The sequence below is a fragment of the Alosa sapidissima genome, chromosome 9 (assembly GCF_018492685.1).
Source record: "Alosa sapidissima isolate fAloSap1 chromosome 9, fAloSap1.pri, whole genome shotgun sequence".
Lineage (NCBI taxonomy): Eukaryota > Metazoa > Chordata > Actinopteri > Clupeiformes > Clupeidae > Alosa > Alosa sapidissima.
The window spans coordinates 23,540,165-23,566,621 of NC_055965.1; the positions used below are offsets into that span (position 1 = coordinate 23,540,165).

The 26,457-nt window shown below is 41.2% G+C and overlaps 2 protein-coding genes and 1 long non-coding RNA gene across 3 annotated transcripts in view; 2 read left to right on the plus strand and 1 right to left on the minus strand.

The window, feature by feature from the left end:
- The first annotated feature begins 8,799 nt into the window (after positions 1-8,799).
- On the plus strand, positions 8,800-12,624 carry LOC121719714. Its single transcript, XR_006034330.1, has 3 exons — positions 8,800-8,832; positions 11,890-12,052; positions 12,521-12,624. It is a non-coding gene; the product is annotated as an uncharacterized LOC121719714 (long non-coding RNA).
- LOC121719463 (adhesion G protein-coupled receptor E3-like) overlaps positions 11,986-26,457 on the minus strand; it is a 47,066-nt gene continuing 32,594 nt past the window's right edge. Inside the window, exon 13 of the mRNA XM_042105124.1 lies at positions 11,986-12,040. Within this exon, the coding sequence (XP_041961058.1) occupies positions 12,004-12,040 (37 nt within the window). The 3' untranslated portion in view covers positions 11,986-12,003. The remainder of the gene's footprint in view (positions 12,041-26,457) is intronic.
- On the plus strand, positions 13,378-21,230 carry LOC121719487 (nuclear factor 7, ovary-like). The gene is made up of 8 exons (XM_042105183.1): positions 13,378-13,645; positions 13,900-13,912; positions 14,092-14,550; positions 17,265-17,360; positions 17,554-17,775; positions 18,799-18,821; positions 19,000-19,118; positions 19,779-21,230. Exons 3-8 carry the CDS (start codon positions 14,374-14,376, stop codon positions 20,489-20,491), a joined length of 1,350 nt encoding a protein of 449 aa, XP_041961117.1. The 5' UTR covers positions 13,378-13,645; positions 13,900-13,912; positions 14,092-14,373; the 3' UTR covers positions 20,492-21,230.

Here is a 26,457-nt window from a genome sequence, read left to right on the forward strand (position 1 = left end):
ACAGTTCTTTTCCCGTGTGTAATGTAAACATACAGTAAACAAAAACAGGTAAGATCGACCAACACAGCTTGGGTGCAGACAAAACAGCAGTGTTCGGAACTTGGACCAAAGTAGCCTTGATGTTGCCGCTCCTTGCGTTACCGCCAAGCTCTGCTACACGAAAAAGATATAATTAAAACCCACACAAGGTACATATTATTTTGAAGACAGTTAAAATTGCATGCCGATCAGATGAGGTCGATTATGAGGCCCACGTTCTGCTACCGACAGCAGTCCTAAAACCCCCAAGTTTGTGTTAACTATACTAGCCTACATTATACAGGGAAAGTTACTACGAACGCAATGCCACAATAACCTACTGTACCAGGAATGTCACTGGATGCATGCACAGCGGTCAGGAGGCCAAAACAGCTCAAGGGATCCTGCGGTGAAGGCAGGAGTCAAGTGGACGAACAACGGTATGCAGCTATGACGTCGGCTTTGAAATGAAAAGCTGAAGTTAATAAAGCCACTCCTATATGCTGATTGGCTCACCTCTGAATGCCAAGAGCCACTCGCAATGGCACTACCGGGCTAGACAAGGGGCGTTGACCTCGTCCTGTTACACAAGCACGCAAAGGATACACACATGCATCCTCGAAAAATCTCAGAACGAAGGACTCAATACTTGATAGAATTTTAAAGCACCCTTGCCATTGGAACAGTGCTTGGCGAGATTCGATGACATAACGTCCTTGAAAAAGCGGCTTTGAAGGACCCATCCTTGACTTTGAGAAACGGTCCACATTTCCCTCACGGGATCAAAGTATCTATCTATTTATCTATCTATCTATCTATCCATCTATCTATACTTACATATACTTAGATCAAAATCAATTTGAGAACAGACCATAATATGGACTCTAGCTTGCTAAGAAATTACGAGAACTATCAGACTGTTCTGTGTCTGGTAGGTGGAGCACGTGTCAGACAGTAGGGCCTAGTATGACCAACAGGGGTTTGAGGAGGGCTGAAAGCAAAAATACAAAAAAAGCAAAAACACAGGCTGGAAACTAACCTGTTCACACAAAGCTCAAGACCACATTTTGTTATATAATGGTTAATCCAATTGGGTCTAATAAACAACAAACAAATATCCGTCCTTAATACTATTACCGGGGTATTTTAAGGCATGGCAATAGGTGCACCCTCAGAAAACTCACTAGGAATACAACACTGACATGGACTGACTCCAGTATCCCTGGTATGATCGGGATTTTGAAGTATCCCGGTTCAGTGTTTAAACATCATATATTCCGATTTTAGAACTCCTCATAAGCCCATATCCTGGTTTTGACAAATCAGGTATTTGCTGGCTGGAAAACTCCAGGATACTGTTCCATGTTTACACCTTATCCTAGTTTTTCATGCAATCCCATGTGCTCTAGCTGCAAAAACGTTATTGTTGGGAACCAGGATACATAGTATTCATCATGTATACAGGGATATTTATTTATTTATTTTTGGAGGAACCAGATATTAATAACCGGTTCCTCTATTCACGTAAACAACATATCCCGAATATGATCAAAGTCTGGATAAGCCCCATAACCGGGATACTGAGGTGCATGCACATGCAGTTAATGGCAGTGTTGTCACATATGTAGAAACCACACCCCATGCCATCTGAGCTGTTCCCGTGTTAGTCAGTCATCTCTCCCTGATGTCATGTCTGGGTGAAAACACACACACACACACACACACACACACCTCCTAACTTGACTGTACCTGTGTACCAACACACACCTGCAGACAACTTGTCATACTACGATGAGGGTGATGGTATGCGACTGTGTTTGTATCTATTATTATTATTATTATTAGTAGTAGTAGTAGTAGTAGCTCTACTGAAGACCGGATGACACTGCGTTCATCATTACTTTCATAATTATGATTATTATTAGTAGTATTGATGATAAAGAATGCAGGGTACTGATATGAACTATTCTTTTGAATAGTGTTTACTCTTTGTTCATGGGGCTTTAACTTCTGAGGTACTCTCACCAGGGCTTGAAAACGAAATTATTTTTCAAACGTTCCGTTCCGAACGGTTCAGGTAGGCCTATGTTTAACGTTTTCGTTCTTGCATGCGTTCCGCCACCAACATATCGGTCCTGAACCGGTTCGGAACGCAAAATATCGTTCGTTCTTAAAGTTCCGGCAGTGTTTGGCGGGCCTATCAAGTCTATTTTTGTGGACTTTACCTTAGAATAGACATACTCATTATTTCCTCTTGATTTAGCCTATATCGTAGCTATGCCCAAAAATAATAAATCACAGGCGGCATCCAAAAACATTCAGATGGGCTATCCATCCCATAGCCTACAGACTTACTATAGGCCTAACCTATGCCTGTAAATAATTTCTTATCAAAAATATTTCTGGATACGTGCTAAACTCCTTACCTGGTTGTAGCCTAAGTTTTATCCATATGGAGATCTTCAAAGGCTTGCGCTATAATTCCAACCCTGTTTATAAACGAACCTGTCTGTTGCTGACAAGGCCTATCTCAAATTTCCTGTTTAACTCTTCTACATAGAATAGGCTATAATTGCGCAAACATTTCAAATCCCGACTTTAAAACGACAAAGCGTGGACAGGCAAAATAGGCTATTACGCATAGGCTACAAACAATTTCCAAATCAGTTTCAGTAGCCTACGCTACGAGCTGGCCTAAGATCCGAAGTGGCAGACGGATAGGTTACATTACAACAGTAAGACAAAATATACACATTTGGACCAAAGGTCCATTTATTCGTTTTTTTTTTTTTTCAAACTGCAGAAATCAAATTATTAGGCTGTTCGCCTACAGTAGTTGGCTACATAGCGGCTTGTTATCTCACATTAACAGTGTAGATGCGGGCTTGTTTTTCGCACAACCGGAAATAGTCTCCCTGACATAGGATATGCTTTTGCGAAATTTTATAAAATATATAGAGAACGAAAAAAAAAACATTATTAACCGGTTTTGTGGATTTCAGAATAACGTTTCTGTTCCGGAACAGTTGAAGACCATTTTGTTTTCGTTTCCGTTTCCGCTCCTCGTAAAATTCCGTTCGTTTTTGGTTTTCGTTCCTTGAACCGGTTCGGAGCCCTGACTCTCACGAATGTAGAAGTGTGCTGTTGTTGTTGAATACAGGAAAATAGATGATTTTACAATAATCATTTCAGGCAGGTATATCATTGTCCCTTGATTTAAGTCCTGGTTGGCTCTTTGACCTTTAGTGTCTCATCTTAAGACACTGATACACTGGCAACTGGCACAGGCTTTCACACATGGGCACACAGAAGGTAGCGCGATGGAACACACACAGAAAATAATAGAAATGACTGATTATCACAATAGGACTCACATTACAGGTTTGTTTAAATCATAACTCACAGACCATGCATGGGTAGTAGGAGATCACATTGGCATTAAACACGGAAAAGCAATGTGTAGTCTACATTGAAACATTAATCACATTAATTACATTTAGTACAAAGCTGGCATTCACAGAGCATTCCGGCATTGACTGATTGGAATTTTATATTTTACTTGAGAGTGGGGATCTTAAAATGCAAAAGTGAAACATTAACGAATTAAATTTAATAATCACTCTCCACACAAATCTATTTATTTAAGGGTGGTTACTGATGCTTACTGTGTGCTTTTCTTTGTAGTGAATTTGAGTTACTTTTTGGCCATTTTCCTCTTTGGTAAGTAAATAAAATCCAAGCATCAACCACGTAAATTTAAATTCTGTATACTCAACTGAACACTGCATATTAGAATTACATTAATTACTATAAACTATGGTTGCTATAAATTATTATTGTGTCCTGTTGTATACCACAGAACTTTTTGACGACTCTAAATCAGCATGCACGTTCGATCTTGCAGCACTGTGCAGATCTGGCTGAATCTGTCAAAACAAACATGCTTTACATTTAGCCAGATCTGTGCAGCGCTGCATTATTATGACCGCCGCGCAGCGAAGCTATTCACATGCAAATTAGGTTTCTAAGGAGCCTGGGAGGTGCCATGAAAAAAATAAAAACGGAGAAAAGGTATGTACTGGGGACAAACACTGACTAGGTTTGCGAGATCTTGAGTTTGTTTTGCGAGATCTCGACTTTTAACATGCACGCGCGCCCACTACCGCGACAACCATATGGCCTAGGTATACGCACGCAGCACAGGCGAGCACAGGCTACCAGGAGAAACATCAACCAATTCAGATCAATTAATTAAAATATAGATCAACCATACAATTGCAAGCGACCATGCCACAGCGGGCTACTGTATTAATGTCATCATTGTCCTACCCTATCCTCGAACTCGTCTGCTGCCCGAACGTGAAGCCAAGAACCATAGGCCTACCTTCTTTGCGTGCTCTCCCTCCTTTTGTATTTTCTATCCTCTGTTTATGTTCTTCTTTTTTCAAAAATAAGTTGTTATTTGTCGATCAATCACTAACAAACGTAACGTAAGCGGTATCACTTCTGAGGTCTCTTTCAGTGATTTCGCCGACAATGACACTGCAGCCTGGCCTGCATTTATGTACGCAGCCCGTTAGTTTTGCTCTTGTTCGCCTCATGCTGGCAAAATAATTTCAGTGGCTGAAGCTCTCCCGAACGTTTCTGGTTCTCATTATGCATTGATGGATTTGCGAGATTTCGCAAAACAAACTGAATATCTCGCAAAAGAAAGTCAAGATTTTGCAAAAGAAACTTAATATCTCGCAAAAAAAAGTCAAGATTTCGCAAAAGAAACTCGATGTCGCAAAAAACAAACTCAAGATCTCGCAAACCAGTGTTTGTCCCAAGTATACAGAGCCTGGGAGGTGACATGAAAAAAAAAAAAACTGAGAAAAGGTATGTACTTGGGACTAGGTTTGCGAGATCTCGAGTTTCTTTTGCTAGATCTCGAGTTTCTTTTGCGAGATATTGAGTTTGTTGTGCGAGATCTCGCAAATCCATTAATTCATGAGAACCAACATTCCGGAGAGCTTCTGCCACTGAGATTAGTTTCTACTACTAATTTAGTAGTAAATTAGTTCCTTATTTTGTCAGCAAGAGGCGAACAAGAGCAAAAAATAACGGGCTGCGCGCATAAATGCAGGCTAGGCTGCAGTGTCTGTGTCGGTGAAATCACTGGAAGAGATCTCATAAGTGATACCGCTTACGTTATGTTTGTGATGGATCGACAAATAGCAACTTATTTTGAGATGGGGCTCAAATATAACATCAGGCTAGGGCCTACATGTAAATTGAGTTCTCAGTGTGGAACGCAACCCCCCTTATGCCATGTCATAATTATGACCGCCGTGCAGCGAAGCGGCGGTCATATAGGTTTAGTCAGATTTTTTTTCTAGGTAGGGCAGACACAGTTTTCTGTGAATATCTTGAGAACCGTAGGGCCTACGATGACCAATTTTTTCTGTATGTTTGCCTCCAGGGGTCATGTTAACCCATTCCATGTGCACACATGTGCATAAACAGATACACACGCACACACATACATTCACAGTAATCATACGTATGACACATACTCACACAGTAGACATATGTACGCATGCATGCACATGCACAAACACACATACGCAGACAAACACACAAGCACGCACACACATAAACATAAACGTGTGTACGCACACATGCACACAATTCAAGAATTTCTCAGAATTATGAACAGGCAAGATGGGGATGGGGTTGTATAAAATGAATTGTACATGTGAAATCTATGAACTAATCTTGTTTTGGTACTTGTTGTCTAGCAGATATCAGTGAGAATTGAGTGTGGATAATGCAATTTAGTGAGACAGTTAGAATCATAGGCTTTTCAGCGTGATTTATTTTTGTGGAAAAAATGTGCTGGACTGGGCGGCGGTCATATTTTGTACCGCTCTGCGGTACATCTAGTTAGGATATGTACCGTGCAGGAAATACAGACACTTAACTGATAGCAGGCTAGCTAGCTCAAGTGGTTAGCGCTCGTGTCTCTCGGTCCTGATGTAAGAGTGTGGACGTAAAGGTAGAATTGTATCTGAAATGCTTTCTGCCAGTTGTAATATTTTAATACAATAGAAACGTTGCAGCTGAACCTACAGGCTATGTTACCCTGCCTTTCTCCGCGTTAATCCGACATTGGTCGGTCTGTCAGTTTGCATTGCACTGTAGCCAGAAAATCTCCAGTATTGTCTCGTCTATTTTTTCTTTCCATTTGAATATATGGCTAAATTGTTTGAGTTTTTAAGTGCTGCTCACTGAAAACTACAGGGCTAGCTCGCTCAACCTTAGATTCCATAATTGCCATGATGCAAGTAGTTTATAAACACGTATGTTGGTTTTATAATGTTACACGTCCATGTATAAAAACCAACAAACTAAATTGGCTTTTATCCCTTTTATAACTACGTAATCAGGTTTAAAGGGATGGTTCAGGATGTTGGACATAGGACCTCATTTCCAAGTTAGCAAGTGTGATATTGATCAGTGGCGATCGTTTTCAGCACGTTTCATCCAGTCCTTCTAGAGAGGGTTAAAGCGGAGTTGCAGAGTTCGCAGTTGCTAGGCTAGCGCAAGTCATCAGTATGTGTTAGCCTGCCACTAAACACAGTCCTACCCACTCCAAAGTACACCCGAGGCAAATAAATTATAATGCCAGACAATCGATGTAAATGTCTGTGTTGACAAAATAGTGTTAGAAATAAAACTACCCTTGCATCGCTTTGCAATAGTTATACCAAAGATCCTTGATTACTAGCTCCGCTTTAACCCTCTCTGGTTATACTTTGTTCCCTGAAGTTGGTAGTAGGCATATAAGCAACGGCAGCGTCGGACTGATATTACCTAGGATTCTACCATGTATCCCGATTGGAGTGAGCTTCTCTCGGTCGGTACAGTACTACTAACCAGAGCAAGTATAATTACCGGTGTTCAAAACGGTCTCCACTGATAAATATCACACTTGATAACTTGGAAATGAGGTCCTATGTCCAAAATCCTGACCCCCCCCCCTTTAAGTATCTTGCCGCTAAAAAGACACAACACATCTGTCATGTCACCTTTACTCTCAATTTAATTTCAGTTCCTCTTCAAGCGAAACACTTGCTGTTTCCGAATATGGCTATTACTACTGCTGTCGTACACGATGCACTACGCCTACTACAATGTCATGACCAGTACCTAGGGTTGATTAATTAACTGCAGATGCCCTACCCATACACTAGTCCCCAGTATGCAGCATGATATGCAAGCAACAGAGTGATGCAAATTACCTTTGATGATTTTTTGTGCGTACGCTACTTTTCAGGTTTGCGCGTACGCAATGTTTTAGTATGAAATCCACACAAGTCTTTGTACATGAGGCCCCTGGTCACCTTTGGTTTCATCAATTTTTTGCAACCTTTGATCGTACCCAAGTACTCAAATGGCAATATTTGGTTTTCAGAAAGTCTAAATGTTCCTCGGAAAATGGCACTTATCTCCCCTCTCAGCTGCATTTCCGACCAGTCAGATGAAAAAGAAATCTTCCCGATTAGGCCTGCTTCAACCAAACTATTTCTAGAGATCCCTCTAGGTATTGGGAACGTGGATGCTGTCGAGAAGGGCAAACAAATCACATCCTTCGTGAACGTCTTAGGCCCACGCCCTCGATGATTACTTTGTCGTCTGCTCCAGTTTTGTTGCGGGAAAGACGGAAGAGGTACCTATATTGGAGTAAAAGATATCAAGATAGTAGTGTTTTATTCGGCATGTACTGTATCAAGAAATGCAAACAATTTTGATGCATTTCCACTGAATTATTTTTGGAATCTGATCCCTTATAATACCTGTTCATTCTTACTCGTTGCTCGACTTATCGTGACTAAATTCAAGATGGCTGCAAACGCTAAACTTCGTGAAGATACTGTCTGTATAAATCGTCTTGTAAGTAAACTACCAGTGCTTTTTCAAACAGTGATTTATTTGCATGGCTAGCCCGATGCCGAAGCACCACTATTGAAAAAGCTGTTGGTAGCATCGGCTAACTAGCGCCAGATTTTGGAGTGCAAGGGACAAGCCGAGATGGGCTATGAGACATACGTTCACACTCGGTATCATGTTTCAATACATTTTAGGTCAATATCACACCGGAATTCTCCTTTAAGACACAATTAATTACATGATCATACACCCATTGTATTCAAATGTTGAAATTACCTTTGATGAAATGATCACTGCACAGACATGTAGGGCCTGTGAAGGTTGCCAGGTCCCATTTCCTGAAACGATTTCACGTCTGATAGCCTGTATCCATAGTTGTCTTCTCTTTGAATTCTCCTGATCAGATCCGGTAAAAACATAACCCCGGCTTATCTCCTCGGCGGTTAGTGCATCCAATCGCACAACAACTATCTGGCATGTTATTTACACCTAAAAAAAACAACTTTTGTATAGTAAAACTGGCGACGTCCTGGCCAGATCCTAGACTAATTTACTCGATTTCCTTGCTGGAGAACGACGTTCTTGCCCGCCTGCCAGTGGTTGTGACGTCACGTGCAAAGTATGAATAGGGGGAAATAGCAATCTTAGCAGTTTCCCCCATTAGCAAATATATAACAGCTAACTAGCTTTAGATTAGGTTATGTGCATCACTCTGTAGGACCCTACTCACCGGCGTTACTATTACGAGCGAGTAATCACACTCAAAGGGGACTTGTTAGAGGAGAGTCGGCTACTTATTGTCTTCATTTTCAGATGCTGGCTTAGGCATGAAAATGGCTTTATGTGGAGCTTCTTGGGTCATTCTCAGATTAAAGATATCAGGTAAGCAATGTAAATTTACCACACACTGTAGGCCTACTCTTACCTGACCTGATGACTTACTTATGCAAAGTTTGTTGTTGGCTTTGTTGATTTGTTGTTTTTTGTTACCTGGGTCACACAAAACCTACTTTTCCAATTTTCATGAAATGTGAAAATACAGTGTTTTGGAACAAATCGACTCATGGGACACCTAGATAATTGTACTATTGCTTACATTTTCTTTAACTGTGCTGTCACAGCTCACATGCACAGTGACTTTTATTTTGACAGAATTGAGGTCTGTTGCTATCTGGTTGACTAGGGCCACATTTACACATAGCCGGGTATTTAGAGAAACTAATATTTCCCCCCCTCCGTTTTCAATAATAATATCGTGCACACAACATTGTTTTCAAAAAACTTGTCATTTACATCAACCCGCATAAATACACTGTTGAGCGCCATAATAACTATGCCAAACCTATGGGTGACAGTGTAGGGAAAGGAATAAAGCCATGCTGGCCAATCAAAATCCTCAGAATCGACACCAACGACTAACATGAGCAGTAAAAATGCTGACCTCCGTGCGATCCTTCGCCTCTGCTCCTCCATGTAGAGCAGTTGTTGCAAATGCAAACAGGCCAGAAGCGTTTGCACAGGGCTGTAGTACTCGAGTCCGGTCTTGGACTCGAGTCCGGACTCGAGACCGTTTTTCTATGGTCTCGGACTTGTCTCGGACTCGCTAGTATTTGGACTTGGTCTTGTCTCGGTCTCGGCCACTGGTCTTGCCAAATATGGCTTTTGGTCTCGACCGAGTCCAGGTGTCTTTAGGGCCATCAAAATTAACGTGTTAATCGCCGCGATTCATTTTGAAATACATAATGCGTTACAAAATATTAACTCAATAGTGTTTACCTGTGTGGGGGGCTGATGTCACGTAACGGAAGCCGCAAAACCTAAAACCGCAAGCGAACAAGAGAGTTTATTTTACTGTCTGTGGAGTTAGCTGAAGATAAAGAGGAACCAACATTTAGCCAAATAGTAGCTTTACTGCAAACTGCTTTTCACTCTTGTTAGATAACGTTTACAATGTCAAAATGCACCAACTGCAACAGTTACATAAAGATGATACTTTTCGGCTCCTCTCCATGCATTAAGATCCAACTTGAACGTATGCTACTCCATTTAATTAAGAGCGCGTGTGAACGCACACGAGAAGGAGAGAAAACGATTGGCAGGCTCCAGCTGGCTTGTCGTTGTTGATGATAATTGACATCTCCTTTTTAATATAAGAAACTTATAAAAGGAAGGCAACAAAGACGAGGTTAGAGGAGATTGCGGATTTATCCGATTTCCACTACTGACCAGTTATAAACATGTATGTAGGCTGCACTCACTGTGATTTGAAAAATGGACAAAAATATGAAGAGTTGTCTTTGCCTTTGTGTAATGGAACTGGTGAGTCTTGAAGTCTTCAATAATTTGTTTACATGAAGCGCATATTATGCCGATTGAAACACATTCCATTCAGATAGCTAGGTGACTGGCTCAGGCTCATCATTCACTTTTAATTGCAAACAGAAAATGTCTAGCTAGCATCATGGCATTACATGCTTCTATTTCCAAAGGAATGAAAATTGTTCATACCAACTTAATATCATGCTTATCATTGTTAATATTGTACAATACATGTGGTACAAACAATATTAGAGCTTGTGGACTAGCTATAGGCTATATTTCAATGGAGCTGGTAAAAAAAAGATCATTATGAGAACGTGGCCACAATGGGCTTAAAGTAACAGTGCACCATTTACAAATGAGTTAAACAGCATCATATGAGTAGTATTTCTTAAGAAATTAATACTTTAAAACACAATTACTGTGTCAGTATTATCATTTAAATAATATAAAAGTGTTTTACTTTTACCTTTGTGGTTACTCATTAATTTTGTGATTTATGTTGAAGCTTTAGTCTTTAGGAACTTTTTAATTGCGGTTAATCGAGATTAATTAATTTCAAAATATATATTTTGAATCGTTTGACAGCCCTATAATAATATTGGAGAAGGGGAATGGCTACACTTACAAATCCTGGGTGTGTTCACACTGTTTTTGCTTTTAGATAATAATAATAATAATAACCCAAAATGATTGTCTTGATACTGTCATGCACAAGACTTTTTTTCCTATCCTGGACTCGGTCTTGACTCGGACTCGAACCTTTTTGGACTCGGTCTTGTCTTGGACTCGGTCTTGACTTGGTCTCGACTAGTCCTGGTCTTGGACTTGTCTTGGACTCGACAAAGGTGGTCTTGACTACAGCCCTGCGTTTGCACAAAAGTAAAAGTTAGTAGCACCTTAACAGCATCCATGATAATCCTGACCAGTAGCCAAAGAAACTGTAAACATCAGGCGCTCACATGACGTTAAGGATTTTCTGGCGCATAATGTGACGTTTAAGAAGCTAAAACGGCATTTATCCCCACGGCAGCACATAACCGGCGTTATCAGAAATCTCCACTTTGGCTGGAGGTTTTAGAAATAATCGTTTTCTGTGATAAAAACAGAGTTTTGGTGTAAACGAGAGGCCAAACCGCAGGGGAATAGCTGCGTTTTCCCTTCGTGTAAACGGGGTCTAGGTTTACATGCACAACAATAATCCGACTATTGACCAGAATATGACAATATCGCAATTATGCGTTTTACATACCAGTTGATAGAATATTCCTTTTGGAAAACAAGGGTGTTTCATGATTGTATCAGAGTCTGTAATGGTTGGGTTTCCACTCAACTTACTGTATTAATATGCATTTTAAAATTCTGACTTAAGAAACACTTGAAATTTGCATAAATGTTCCTAATGCAAATACACATTTTATTTGTCAGAGGGGAATGGATTAACGCTTGATGCACATAACAGTGTGACGTTACAAGCCAGCTCAAAATATGCTGAAAGAATGATCTGAATAGAAACCCAGCTAATAACATTCTCCCAAGGCCAACAAGCCCAAGCCCTTTGATGTTACATATCAAAGAATCTGTGTTGACCCAAAGACTTTGCTGTTGTGTTGTCAAAAGAGTGGTGGTGCTGAAAACTGTTGCCCAATTCTTCATCATCGGAGGCCCCTGGATACTAGGATTCTTCCATCATGGCAACAAGGTCCTGGGATTGCTCTTCCATGTTCTGAACTCTCAGCAGGGAACCTTCATCTTTCTGATACACTGTGTTCTTAATGCAGAGGTGAGAAAACCAGAATGTCAATTATAGAATGACACATACATACATATCGACTTAAATGTATTGTTAGAGTCAGTAACCTTGCCAAATCACAAGTTATGCAAACATTGGTAATATAACAACATTAAATTAGCCAACTTTTTATTTTATTTACTACAAAGCCTGATATAATACAGCCTAAACATTGCAGGCAGTAGGTCAAGAATTTGTAGCTTAATTCACTAGCAGTCATGTATTTGTCATCTTCTACAAAATCTTTACAACCAATATGGACGCACGAGGATGCTTGTGCCCAACTCATGCATGAGCAGACACCAATAAGCATGTCAAAACTGGTGCCACATAAATATATGTCAGTGGCCAAATGTCATGCTGATTGGCTGAGGCTAACCCTCCAAATCATGATCCCCTGATCAAACCAACCAGGAAGCAACTGCATCTCGCTAAATGTGGTTTCTTATTTTTTTTCAGGTGCGGCAACAGTTCACAACGATCTGCAGAGGATGACACATTTTGTTTTCAAACGTCTATAGTCACTGCCTTTATTGTTACAGTTTATTACACACACACACACACACACACATTAATAAGTTCAACCCTTTAAAGGGGATGTATGTGTGTGTGAGAGAGAGAGAGAGAGAGAGAGTGTGTGTGTTTGGAGTTGCCTTGGCTTGCATTGTGTACACCACCTGTTGTGGTACAAAGTGGTATTTAAAAAGAACCTGTCGTGGGGGGCAATGCAAAGTTTTTAGTTTAATTGTGCCATTGTTTTTAGTTTAATTGTGCCATTTCATGTCAGTGCTGGGCAATGCAAAGCATCATTGTTTTTAGTTTAATTGCAGTTGATGTCAGTGCTGGGCAATGCAAAGCATTGTTTTTAGTTTAATTGTGCCATTTCATGTCAGTGCTGGGCAATGCAAAGCATTTTTTGGGACTAACATAACCTATAGGAAACCTTATCAGCCAAAGCCTTCATTGTCAGCGTACCTACAGTATGTGTGTGTGTGTATGGGGCGGTGATGAAATGGTGTGTGTGTGTATGGTGGTTAGGTGTGTGTGTGGGGGGGGGGGGGGGGGGGAAGGGGGGTGTACTCAAAAGTCAAAGCCAAAGTCAAAGTCTGCTTTATTATCGATTTCTTCACATGCCAAGTGGAAATGTATATTTGCAAGTTTCAAAATAAAGATTTGCCCTTTCAAAACATTTTCAAGGTTTCAAACCAAACATTGCACCGGGAGGATTCCTGCTATAGAGGAATACATAGACATCTGAATTGTGTGTGTCTGACTCAGAGGAGTGCGTTCCATGCTCTCTTTTAATCCACCCCGTGTTTTGTTTTGAGCTTGCACTTCCTGGTTCCTGTGTTGTGCCACTGAGCCTGTGACTCCTGGTCAGTGCGAGATGCCGTTGTCAGTTGCTTTCGATTCTGTGGAAGTGGGAGTTATGCTTGTAATGTGAATCTCTGAGCAAATATATAGGCGTGCTGTTTACTCTCTCCGTCTCGACAGATCACTCTCCTGTCTTGTGCGATTACGTGCTAAAACATGTCACAGCTGCAAGGCACAGAGAAGTTGACAGGTTTTGCTGGAGCCGGAGCAGTTAAGTGGCCTGTTGGGCTTTCTCTCCTCCTATTTTCAAAATGATCTCTCTCTCTCTCTCTCTCTCTCTCTTGAATTTCCATTCCCTTTTCCCCTAAATCTCTCTGTCTTTCTGTAAGTTGTTTCTGCTTTTTGATTATTCCTTAAGTAATTCTTTCTTTCAGGGTTTCTTGTTCCCTCTCTCTCTCATGCTCAGCCTCTGTGTTCTCTTTCCCTTTTTCCCCCTCTGTTCATGATGGCTGCCTCTGCCTTAGGTGTAGCCTCCCTGTAAGTCTTTTCTCCAAAAAAATAAATAAAAATAGCTTGACAGCTTGTTGCATCTTATTCCATCCCTCTCGTTCTCAGCCTTTGTTTTTCTATTTCTCCTCTCTTCTTTTCCCTTTTCTCGTTCTATCACTCTTTCCCTCTCTATCCCCATTATGGCTGCCTCGGTGTTGTCTCTGGAGGAGGACCTGTCGTGCAGCGTGTAGCTGCGACGTCTCCCGGGAGCCCGTGCTGCTGGGCTGCGGTCACAGCTTCTGCCGGGAGTGCCTGAGCCGCCACTGGAGCTCCAGCCAGGGCCACCTCTGCCCCGTCTGCCGACGTCCCTCGCCCCGGGAGCCCGTCCCCAACATCAGCCTGAGGAGCACCTGCGAGTCCTTCCAGCAGCAGCAGCAGCAGAAAGACTCTAGGGAAGCCCGTCAGAGGAGGCCTTCCTGAAGCAGCAGAGAGAGGCCACCGAGGCCCAGATGAGGAGGAGGAAGAAGAGGGAGGAAGAGGAGAGGACCAGGCTGTGTCCCGAGCATGGACAGGAGCTGGCTCTCTTCTGTGAGACGGACCAGGAACCCGTCTGCTCCCAGTGTAAGAATAGCCGGCACAGGGGCCACCGCATGCTGCCTGTGCAGAGAGCAGTGCAGGAGCACAAGGTCAGTGTATAAGTACTGTTCTGATCCCCTAGGGGATCTTTGGCACTCAAACTTCATATGATTCTCGCATACAGACACACAGACACACACACACACACACACACACACAACCTATCTAAGTATAAGTATATAAGTATAAGTATAAGTACTGTTTTGATCCCCTGGGGGAAATTTGGTCTCTGCATTTATCCCAATCCGTGAATTAGTGAAACACAGAATATGAGTCACTCAAACTTCATATGATTCTCGCATACAGACACACAGACACACACACACACACACACACACAACCTATCTAAGTATAAGTATATAAGTATAAGTATAAGTACTGTTTTGATCCCCTGGGGGAAATTTGGTCTCTGCATTTATCCCAATCCGTGAATTAGTGAAACACAGAATATGAGTCACTCAAACTTCATATGATTCTCGCATACAGACACACAGACACACACACACACACACACACAACCTATCTAAGTATAAGTATATAAGTATAAGTATATATACTGTTTTGATCCCGTGAGAGAAATTTGGTCTCTGCATTTATCCCAATCCGTGAATTAGTGAATCACACTCAGCACACAGTGAACACACAGTGAGGTGAAGTACACACTAATCCCGGCGCAGTGAGCTGCCTGCAACAACAGCGGCGCTAGGGGAGCAGTGAAAAAAGTGTGGTTAGGTGCCTCAAGGGCACTTCAGCCGTGCCTATTGGTCGGGGTTCAAACCGGCCGTAAGCGCTAGTCCAAAGTCCGAAGCGCTAACCAGTAGGCAACGGCTGCCCCCAATGATGTAACTGAACAGTGTTTATTAATTTGGAAGGTGCAGTGCAAAAGTTTTAAGCACTCTGCAGATAGGCGCCGACATTTAGCAAACACGTCAGCGCCGACATTTTTAACTGGAAAGCACTGGATAAACAATAGAATTTATTGAACCGTTCTGACAAATTAGAACTGAATCTTAATCTACATGGCAGTGATGACAGTTTGACGCTGATGTAAACTAATGTCGGAAGTGAAGTACGCCACACTTATGTCGGCGCCACTGTGTGGTATTTTCCTCACTATTGAAATCAATTTATGTATTTCTATGTTTTGTTTACTGCATTTATACTGGGTCATTCCACGTCAATTCAACCAGGGCCCACGCACTTAGGTCTCAAAAAATTCTGAAAAAATTACCAGACACACTATAAAATTACTCTTATGTAAGATCAATACTTTCCAAGATACAGACAGTTTTACAGGGGGAGGGGGCCTCTTTTTTTTGTCAAAGTTCACAAGCCCACAGTGCAAGAACTAAACCATGTAGGAGGCTCAAATGTTGCATGCTGGTACATAAATAGGAATAGTATGTAGCAAAATCATCACGTTTGGTCTGGATGATCCTGCATGGTCATAGCTGTCCCTCAAAGTTGATACAAATTTTATTGGAGTTTTTGGCTGGACTCTGTTTAGGCCTTCAGAAGACATATTTGTACTCAACATAGGCTCTTGATTTATTTTCCTTACTGAGATAAGTAGAAACACTCTCACAAAAAAACAATGAACAGAAAATAAATTCCTTCAGGGTCTGAACACCAGACCTTACAAGTCTGAAAAATCTTTTTGGTTCTTATTTTCAGAGCACCCAAACACCTTGTGGGAATATGCAAAACATTTTTTTATATTTTTTTCTTTATTCTCCATGATCCTTTCTTTAAAAAAACATCAATTTGACTTGTCTTATGCAAATCTTTCTTTTTCACTTTCCACCCTGAACATGGGCATGGGAAATGTATTGATCTTACATAAGAGTAATTTTAGTGTGTCTCCTGGATAACATAGGTACACATGGTAATGTTTTCAGAATTTTTTGAGACCTAAGTGCGTGGGCCCTGGTTGAATTGACGTGGAATGACCCTATTGTTAATTGCATTTTCTTTTCAAAGTATTCTTAGCATTTCAAAAGTGGTGAAAACTTTGGCACAGCACTGAATGTCCACATATGTTACTAGATAGAAGTGTAATAAGCAGTAAATGACCACGTTGTGATTCGTCAGTGGTAAATAAATGTTGGAATCTAAGAATGTGGAACTCTTGTATAAATGAAAGAACTTGTAGTTCCTGTTCAAACGGTTGGAGTACAGAAAATTATTCACGCATTTGGATATCATATAAGTAAAATACATTTCAAGCCAGGGATGGATTACTGCACGGGCGTACCTTCTACCCGGGCGGGCCTTCGCATGGAATCATTGCCTCAATATCAACACATTGAATTGAATTAAAGTATTGACTATCCCCAAAATGCACCAGAATACAGGAAATCACATCAAACAAATTAAACATTTTCTTGGGGAGGAGACCCCCCCCCCCCCCCCCCCCCACACACACACACATGTTACAATTAGTGGGAGGCCCTTAATACATCTGGGCCCAGGGGCCCAGAAGTTCATAATCCGTCCATGTTTCAAGCAAGGCTGTGTTCTTTTGGCTTTAAGACTGCTGTGGCTGTCATGCAAGCACTAGTGTTTTCTTGAGGAAGCACTTTGACATCAATTATCTGTGCTGAGATCTGCAAAAAGAGATTTACAAGACATTTCCTGTGTCGTGGTTGAAAGTTGTTGAGATTTTGTGAATGCTTGTGCGTTTGTCTCTCTCACACTCTCTCTCTCTCTCTCTCTCTCTCTCTCTCACTCTCTCTCTGTCTCTCTCTCTCTCTGTCCTACTCAGGGAAGGCTGACAGCTGCCATAGAACCTTTGAGGGAGAGATTGGATGTCCTGAGAAGTGGATCAGCTGAAGGCCACACAGCAACAGCATACATAAAGGTAATCAACTCAGGTTGATCTTTTCAAAGTTCCCATCCATACTTATACAATAATAGGCTGCAGTGCATAGTGCTTACAGCATTATGCCAGTCATCCAAAAACAGTACAACCTTCCATTTCAATATTACCATAGAATCTGTTTGTTTGTATTTGTTTGTTCACTTCAGGCTGTTTGTTTGTTTGTTTACACTAGGCTGTTGTGGAAAAGTGTGAGGTGCAGATACGGAAAGACTTCGATAAGCTCTTCACATTTCTGAAAGAGGAACAGAAGGCACGCCTGGAGGCCGTGAGGGATGCTGGGATACGAGAGACCCAGTTAGCGAGCGAAGCCATCGAGGCCGAGGTCACCCTCCTCTCCAATCGAGTACAAGAAGCAGAGGATATGGCGCAGAAAGATGACATCACTTTCCTGCAGGTGGCTATTAACTTTGTCCAGTCTTGACTTGATGCAATAAGGGCCAGATTGTGTAATGAACTTAGCCTGACTAGGGGGGCATTTCTACAAAGCTTTGTTGTCGCTAGTGTTGTTGCAATTTAAAGTAAACTTTTAATTTAAGTTACTTTTTAGTGTTTAATTGACATTTTGTTCTTCTGATCGGTCTGCTTATCTGCTTGTCTGCTGATCTACCAATCAAAGGGCTCCAACCCATGTTTACTGTTGCTAATGCACTACTGTAAGAGTTAAACAAACAAATCGTGCGGTAAGCTCATACACTCAAATAGTGTACTTCACAATACCTAATTTAAGTGCATGAGTGCGTTCACGCTGAACATTCCGACGACACAAAATGCACTGATAGTCCCCGGATGGTTCACTCATAACGATCAAAAAGTTGAGTGTGGAATGGTGGACACTTTGCCATCTATGCCATCCTGGCTACATAGCAGAATGGGAAGGAGCATTTTCAAACTCGTGATAAGCACGATTGAGAAAGCTGGAGCAGTAGCACTGGAAAACACTTTTCAGATGTACAAGCAAGTTATAACATAAACTATTCATTTACGACCATGTCACTTTCGAATAGAGGACACCAACGAAGTTATATTCTACGATCGTCATTTCCGTTAAGTGTACAGAGTTGGTGTTCAATGTGAGACGACACTATTCTGTTGAAATATATGCACTCCAATGACAGAAGTACGCCATCTGAGACGAAGCGACTGGCACAGAAAATGAGAAAGTGGGAATTCAAAACTTTAACAAAACATGCTTTTTTACAATCACTACATACCTGCTTAGTCTACAGGTTTCCGATGCTTTTCTTTGGGAATTGACTCCACATAGCCATTGTTTATCTAACCTAGCAACAGTAACATATAACAGCAGAACTTGACAAAGGGTCAGTTAGTAACTAATTGAAAAACAAATTTAACATGTAGGTAGTATGTCTGAGTATTGAGTGTGTGTTCATGTGAATTTGTGTGATGTGTGTTTTAGGAATTCGACACCATTATGATGAGGTGGACAGCAAATCTGTGTCTGTTCAACTAAACCATTCATACATGGAACCATAAGGGTGATTAAGGTACCAATCTCTCTTTCTCTCTCTCTCTCTCTCTCTCTCTCTCTCTCTCTCTCTCTTTGTTTCTCTCTGTGTGTGTGTGTGTGTGTGTGTGTGTGTGTGTTCCTCCACTTCAGTACAAAGCTCAGTCCCCCAGAACCAGCCCGGTGTCCCTGGGCTATGATTGATGTCCCTCGACGACTTGGCAACCTGAGGTTTAATGTCTGGAAGAAGATGAAGGAAGTTGCTCCCTATTGTGAGTACACATATCATTTCATATCATTTCATGTCACAATGTCTTATCTCTTCAAAAACGGTTGCCCAGGGTCCCTACACATAAAACGAAGCACCAACAATGCAGTTAGTGAACCCGGAGTTTATTACAGAAGTGAGTACATTGACTCAATGATTGACCTTGGGTTTTTCAATTACCATTGCTGTTCTTATTTTTTAACCAATCTCTACATGATGGGCAGCCGTGGCCTACTGGTTAGCGCCTCGGACTTGTAACCGGAGGGTTGCCGGTTCAAACCCTGGCCAGTAGGCACGGCTGAAGTGCCCTTGAGCAAGGCACCTAACCCCTCACTGCTCCCCGAGCGGTGAGTGTGATTCACGGATTGGGATAAATGCAGAGACCAAATTTCCCTCACAGGATCAAAAGAGTATATATACTTATACTTATACTTATATACTTATCCTTGTACTTAGTGTAATAGCATGTGTTAAAATGCCAAATACAGTATGTTGTACAATCAAAGTAATGTATTTGATAAACAAAAGAGCACTGTGACTGCCGCTGGAGTCCATACACTGTTTCTCTGTTTCTCTTCCTTTGCATTGTGTCTCTCGTCAGAAACAATTGTCGTTCACTCCTGTTTTTCTCCTCTGAAATAATGTTACATTTCTTTACCAAAAGACCCAGTGATCCTGGACCCCAACATCCCTCCAGTCGGCATTATCCTATCAGATGACCTGACCAGTGTCAAAGCCACGGCGATTTCAGACACCACCTCTCCACTGTCCAAGTGCTACGTTTTAGTTATGGGTTCCAAGGCCCTTGACGAGGATTGTCACGTTTGGGATGTTCATGTCGGCGACTCCTCAGACTGGATGGTGGGCGTGACATCACGGCGACACTTTCACATGGGGGTCCCTCTCTCTGTGTCCCCTTTTTGTGGTTTCTGGGCGATACAGCGGAAGAACGACCAGTACTTTGCGCTGACCTCCCCTCCCACCCCACTCAGGCTTCCTTTCTCCCCCAGGCCCCTCCAGGTGCTCAGAGTCAAGCTGCTGTACAATATGGGCCACCACGAGGGCTCTTACAAGCGCATCTGGAAGGTGGCGTTCTCAGATGCTCGGAAAGGCCGGGGGTCAACCATTTTCATCTTTTCGCTGGGCGGACACAAGAGGCCACTCTACCCATTCTTGTGTCCATTGCGACGGGGTGGCAAGCTGACACTTGAGCCCGCTGAGGTAACAGTGGAGGTGAAGGAGGACGTTGGATTCTGGGAAAAGTATGGGTCTGCGGTCATTCTATTTGGGACTGTTGCCATTATTGTCATTATAGCCTTCATCTCTCTGGTATTATGGACAGATATGTCTGGCTCTCTCATCAGATGGCATGCATAATAGAGTCACTGTGCCAATCTTTTAAGTAAATGAGCAAATACAGTAATTGGAAGAAATACCTGTGAACTCCCATGTACGTGCCGCTAGAGTGTAGCGCTGTAGCTGCCTGGCTGTAGCAACTCGAGCTAGGTAAAACCGTTTGTTTTTTGGGGGGGGTTTCGCCACCGACAGTTCTCGGTGACCTTGGGAAATGGAGATCTATGTGAAAATTCGCCTGATTTCTCCTTGAAGGAAAGAGAAAACAGACCTTATTGGGTTTTGGCAGCAAAAGCCAAATGGGATGAGCAGCAAGAGTTGGACCAGCAGTAGAGAATTGCCATTAGACACCTTGACTCTCTGGCTCTGAAATACACAATTTTGGCCAAGATGTCTCAAATTCTCATGGACTCAAATCTCCCTTTCACTAGTCACATAGTCACAGTGCAATCACTAAAACAGCATTCTACCTCAAGGGGGTTTGTGGCCCATAAAGACCAAGGCCATCCATGTGTTTATTTATGCTAAATTATATTTAAAGGAACCATATGTAAGACATGTATTTCAATTAATCATAAAATGGCCCTGATATGTCACTAGACATTAAGAAATCATGTTCATTTCAAATACTAATATCACTGACAACAGTTAGTCTGGCCGGGATATTGCTATTTAAAAAGTGAAGTTGCAGCCCTCAACTGATGTTGATGTTGTGTTTTGTCATGTGTTTTGGCCTGATGCGCAACCCTCTACCTATCTACTAATCACAAAGTCAGTAGTGGCATCCGGGTTGGCAACCTCGAGTCAGGGGGGAGGGGGAGGGGTTACACCGCTCTATAGTAATTTGAAAGTGATTGCAGTACCAGTTTTGGCCACAATCTTACATATGGTTCCTTTAATTATATTGTGTATACAGTATATGTTTTTATTCTTGGATGCAACAAAATATTAACATAAACCACATTACATTAAATCAGTCTTTGTGTTTAAGGCATTTTTTTCAAATACAGCGTCAAATGTTAAACATAACATCATTCACATTGAATAGGTTTATTTTTATTGGGTCTAATTTGCCGATTTCATTTGCAAATATAGCCTATTTATTTCAGAATGTAAGTAGAAAGATTATTGGCACTTGGCCAAAGCCCACCTTCTTTGGATGTGTTAGTATCATTACGATCATGGTCCTCATATTTCAAGCAGGATTTGTTACAGCTGTGTAAAAAAACATCTATAAAACTTTGGAAATGGGGAAAAATAGTAAACATCACATTACCCAAACTGAATTAAATGTCTCTATTGGTCATGTGTGAAATGAGTGCAGTTTTATTTTTATTTTTTTTGCAAATACAGCTAATGTACCTTTTCAGTGTGTGATTGGTTGATTGATTGCTTGTCATACTGCCATGATGCGATGGTGATCCCAGACGAACCTGTTAGCTAGTTTGAATTTGCTCTGCAGGTCTGTCTGGAAAGGAGTCCATTGACGCCTGTTGCCAAATCACCAAAAACCCAGGATCCAATCACAATCACTTATCCAGCATACGGCGGACATGGTAACAGATAGAGCCGTTGTGCATATTTTCTTTAAAACCTTTCTTTACAAGAAAGATGTGTTTACTGCACTTCTGAAGTGATTTAGTAAGAGTTTAATGTGTCAATTTAAGTTAAATTTCACTGTGGGTTACGCCCCTGGAGGTCGGAAGTCAGTGAAGCCTTTCAAGACCCTCTCTCAATCTTAACTAAGAAGCGGTCTGGTGTTAACCAGGCTCATCATTACTATAAGCTTTGATCGAATCCTTAACTTGTGTCGTACTTCATACTGGTAAGAAAATGTGTTAACGTGGCAATTATCTGTTTTTGTATACGATAGGTGCCATTTTAATATTTTTTTGGTAAATATATTTACTGTTTTCCTGAAGAAGAGTCTGATAATGGGCCCTCAACTTCAATAAAATGAGGGATTGAACTTGCGATCTCAACCTCTTTTTTACCTGAACTAATTAAACCACCTGCTGTAGCCCCCTTCATCTTGTAGGGAGAGCTGTGTCTCCATAAATTATGCCCACTCGAAGCTATATTGACTGGTCTCAGGGTGTAATTTCAAGATGAGCAAATATCAAAATCAATTACTGTAGCTAGTTTAGGTGACACACTTGGGTAAGTTAACTCAGCCATACAGCTTTTCTCTCCTGACAATACAATGTCAAACAGCTGTTAGTTAACGTATCCTGAGTGAGTTACGTATCAGTATTTCTAATGAAAATGACAGTAATACTTTCTAATCAGAATTTGAGTGTAGTAACACACTATTTTGAATTAGATTATTATTTCCAACCGTGCCTGGAAGCCAACTCTGCCTCCATACCACTATGTCAGCATATAGCTGGGGTCAAGAAATCAGATATATTAACACCAGTAACTACTTGGAATGTTGTTGTTTTTTTTTTGACAATCGAGTATTATAAAATAATATATGGTTAATACATGATTTTGATGAATACACATATGTATTCACATGTATTTATTTATTTTAGCTTGCATTAAACACTGCCATGCAGGTGATTCACAGTGTGTGTAATATTTGGGAAATTACAGTGCACACAAGTCACAACAATTGTCTGGTTTTATGGGGGTACTGTAGGTCATCATATAGATAGATAGATAGATAGATAGATAGATACAGGCATGATAAAATCTGCAGCTAGATTTACAGGGGTCCGCCACTAAAGTGCTACATTCACATAGTGTAAAAATAGTTCTAGAGAACTAGCCTAATTTTTTGAATGTACCCACTTCTTGGTGTAGTCAGTTCCATTGATTATAGTGGAAGCTAATTGTTGCAGCAGGAATGGAACTCTTCAGTGGCGGACCCGGTGTAGCCTCCATGTTACGGTATGTGTCCATTATTGGCCATAGGTATATATGGGTCTATATATATATATGGGGTACTTACCAGACATGTGGACTCGAGTCAGACTCGAGTCATGATTTTAATGACTTCAGACTTGACTTGATAAAATTCGGCATGACTTGCGACTCGACTTGGACTTGAATACTATTCACTCGAGACTTGACTCGGACTTTGCCTCTTTGACTTGTGACGACTTGACATGTCTCGAGTCAAAAACTAAATTTCCTGATCGTGGACCAGTCACCCCAGAGATGCTTTCCCTCCGCGACTTAAAAAAATAAAAAAAATAGCGGAGACAAGCGGCCAGTCCAGAGCACAGTTCAGTGCTTGCTGCTACCCCCACATGCGTTACGCACTGTGTGTAGGGCACCAAGAGACAGAGAAACGACCAACATTTAGCTAATAACTAGTAGCTTTACTGCAAACTGATTTGCACTCTTGTTAGAGAACGTTTACAATGTCAAAATGCACCAACAGCATGTTACATAAAGATGATACTTTTCGAGTCCTCTCCATTAAGATCCAACTTGAACTTATGCTAGCCTACTCCATTTAATTGAGAACCCCATCTAAGCACGCACGAGAGGGAGAGAAAACGAGTGGCAGGTTCCAGCTGGCTTGTCATTGTTGATGATGATTGATATTTTCTTTTAAATATAAGAAACGTATAAAAGGAAATCATGAAGGCAACAAATACGAGATTTGGGGAAATTTCGGATTTATCCGGTTCTCACTACTGTTATAAACTATGAGATCCAGGTCACTATGACATAGGCTGCACTCACTGTGATTTGGAAAGTGGACAAGAATATGAAGAGTTGTCTTTGCCTTTGTTTAATGGAAATGGTGAGTCTTGAAGTAGGCCTATTCAATAATTTGTTTACATGAAGCACATTGATATGCCGATTGAAACGCATTCCACTCAGCTAGCTAGGTGGCTACTGGCTACCAGGCTCATAATTCACATTTAATTGCAAACAGAAAATGTCAAGCAAGCATCATGTCATACATGCATCTATTTCCAAAGGAATGAAAGCTGTTTGTGCCAACTTAATATAATGCTTATCATTGTTAATATTGTGCTATTCATGTGGCACAAACAATGTTTGAGTTTGTGAACTAGCCATAGGAATGGAGCTGGTAAAAAAGATCATTATGAGAATGTGTGGACAGTGGCACACAATGGGCTTAAAGTGACAGTGCACCATTTACAAATGAGATAAACAGCATCACATGTGTAGTATTTCTTAAGAAATGAATACTTTAAAACAAAATTACTGTGTCATTATTATCTTTTAAATAATATAAAAGTGTTGACCTTGGCTTCCCTTATGAGTCGCCACTGGCAGACAGCCTAATAAATTGTTTGCAGGCAAATCTGTGGCCTAGCGCAGTGAAATGCCATTAGTCAAATTATTACTCATCCTTACAGTGGGCTCCGAAATTTGGAAAAACAATATTTTTATTTGTCATGTAGCTATCCGTTTTGTACAGATTACTCAGGTATGCACATGTGTATATTGTATGCGCATGCATATATCGTAAAAGATTTCAAGACAGAAACATTGAACATATTTTAATCTGTATTTATAAAAAAAAATTCTGTGGATTAGATGGAAGTGTTAAAATTATGATCGATAGTCTAATAATGCCATTATTAAGTGAAGAGTACCTGATGACTTGTTCAGGACTTGAAAAAGATTGGGACTTGGACTTGGACTCGACTTGGCTTTGATGAGACTTGGACTTGGACTCGACTTGCCCTTCTCTGTATTTACTTGGGACTTGACTTGGACTTGAGTGCTAAGACTTGGGACTTACTTGTGACTTGCCAAACAGTGACTTGGTCCCACCTCTGGTACTTACCATAAGCTAACTGATAAAACATGTCAATCTCTAGGTGTGGTGGTTTGCATGTGCCCTTCTCTGGCCAACAGATAAATGATCTGATGGCTGGTGTTGCACTTATGTATGTAAAGTTATGTCATAGTTGTTGTTTTTAACACAGGGGTTAATTGTTCCTCTGAGTGGTGTGTTGATGTGTGTGGCTGGTGTTCTCTGCTGTATGCAAAGCTTGTTTTCCCCTGAACAAACCGGACACAAATAGATGAAATGAGAGTCTCTTTCTATTCGTGAAGTGACTGGAAAGCCACCAGACCAGAATCTCCCTCAACCTTTACACAGGGACTCAGAGCCCAGAAAAACCAGTGTTGATCAGTTCTGACAGGAAGACTCGGGAGGTACAATGAAAGTGAACACATTTTAATCCATCAAAGGATATACAAAAGACATGAGCAACAATAAGATATTCTTTGGCATAGGCCCCATCCTCGGTCCAGGTCACTGAGTGTGCAGACCCTTGCAGATCCTGCTGCAACGAGACAGCAGGAGCATAACCTACCCCTTTAAGGCCAAACTGGTGGTCGTTAGGGAGGGAGGATGGGAACATCGAAAAATCGGCACCTGAAAGCAGCAGGCAGGTGCAAAGTCATGTCATTATAAAGACCAATGCAGACTGGTGATTGGTCGGAAGTAATGAATGAATGAGTGACAAATTGAGTCTTCCTGACAGAACTTAAAGCTGACGCTTCCATTTCTACCAGAAAGACTCGAGGAGGTACAATGAAAGTGAACACATGTTTTAATCTATGAAAGGATATACAAAATACATAAACAATAAGATAGTCTTTGGCATAGGCCCCTATACTTGGTCAGGATTTGCCTCTGCTTTGTATCTCTGAGAGAGATGAGATACTCTGCCAATTTATAATCTATCTATACATCTATGTAAAATATATAATGCTTGTTTGATGATTTTATTGACACAAATTTGTGGTTTGGAAGCAGAACTGGCCTGAGTGTGATAGTTAGTGAGCTTCAGTACCAGCTGGCTGAGGGGACTCATTTCTGGGTTCAGTTCCTGGGTTTTTAGTGCCTCAAACTGGAAGGTGTTTTGGGGACTACTGTAGATTTCAGGTGCATCCAGAATTGTAAGTACCTTTTTTGAATAGGTAAAGCCAAAATGGATACTGTAACGGCCTAACTCTGCCCTATTATTTGGTGTTTTAGCTTGAAC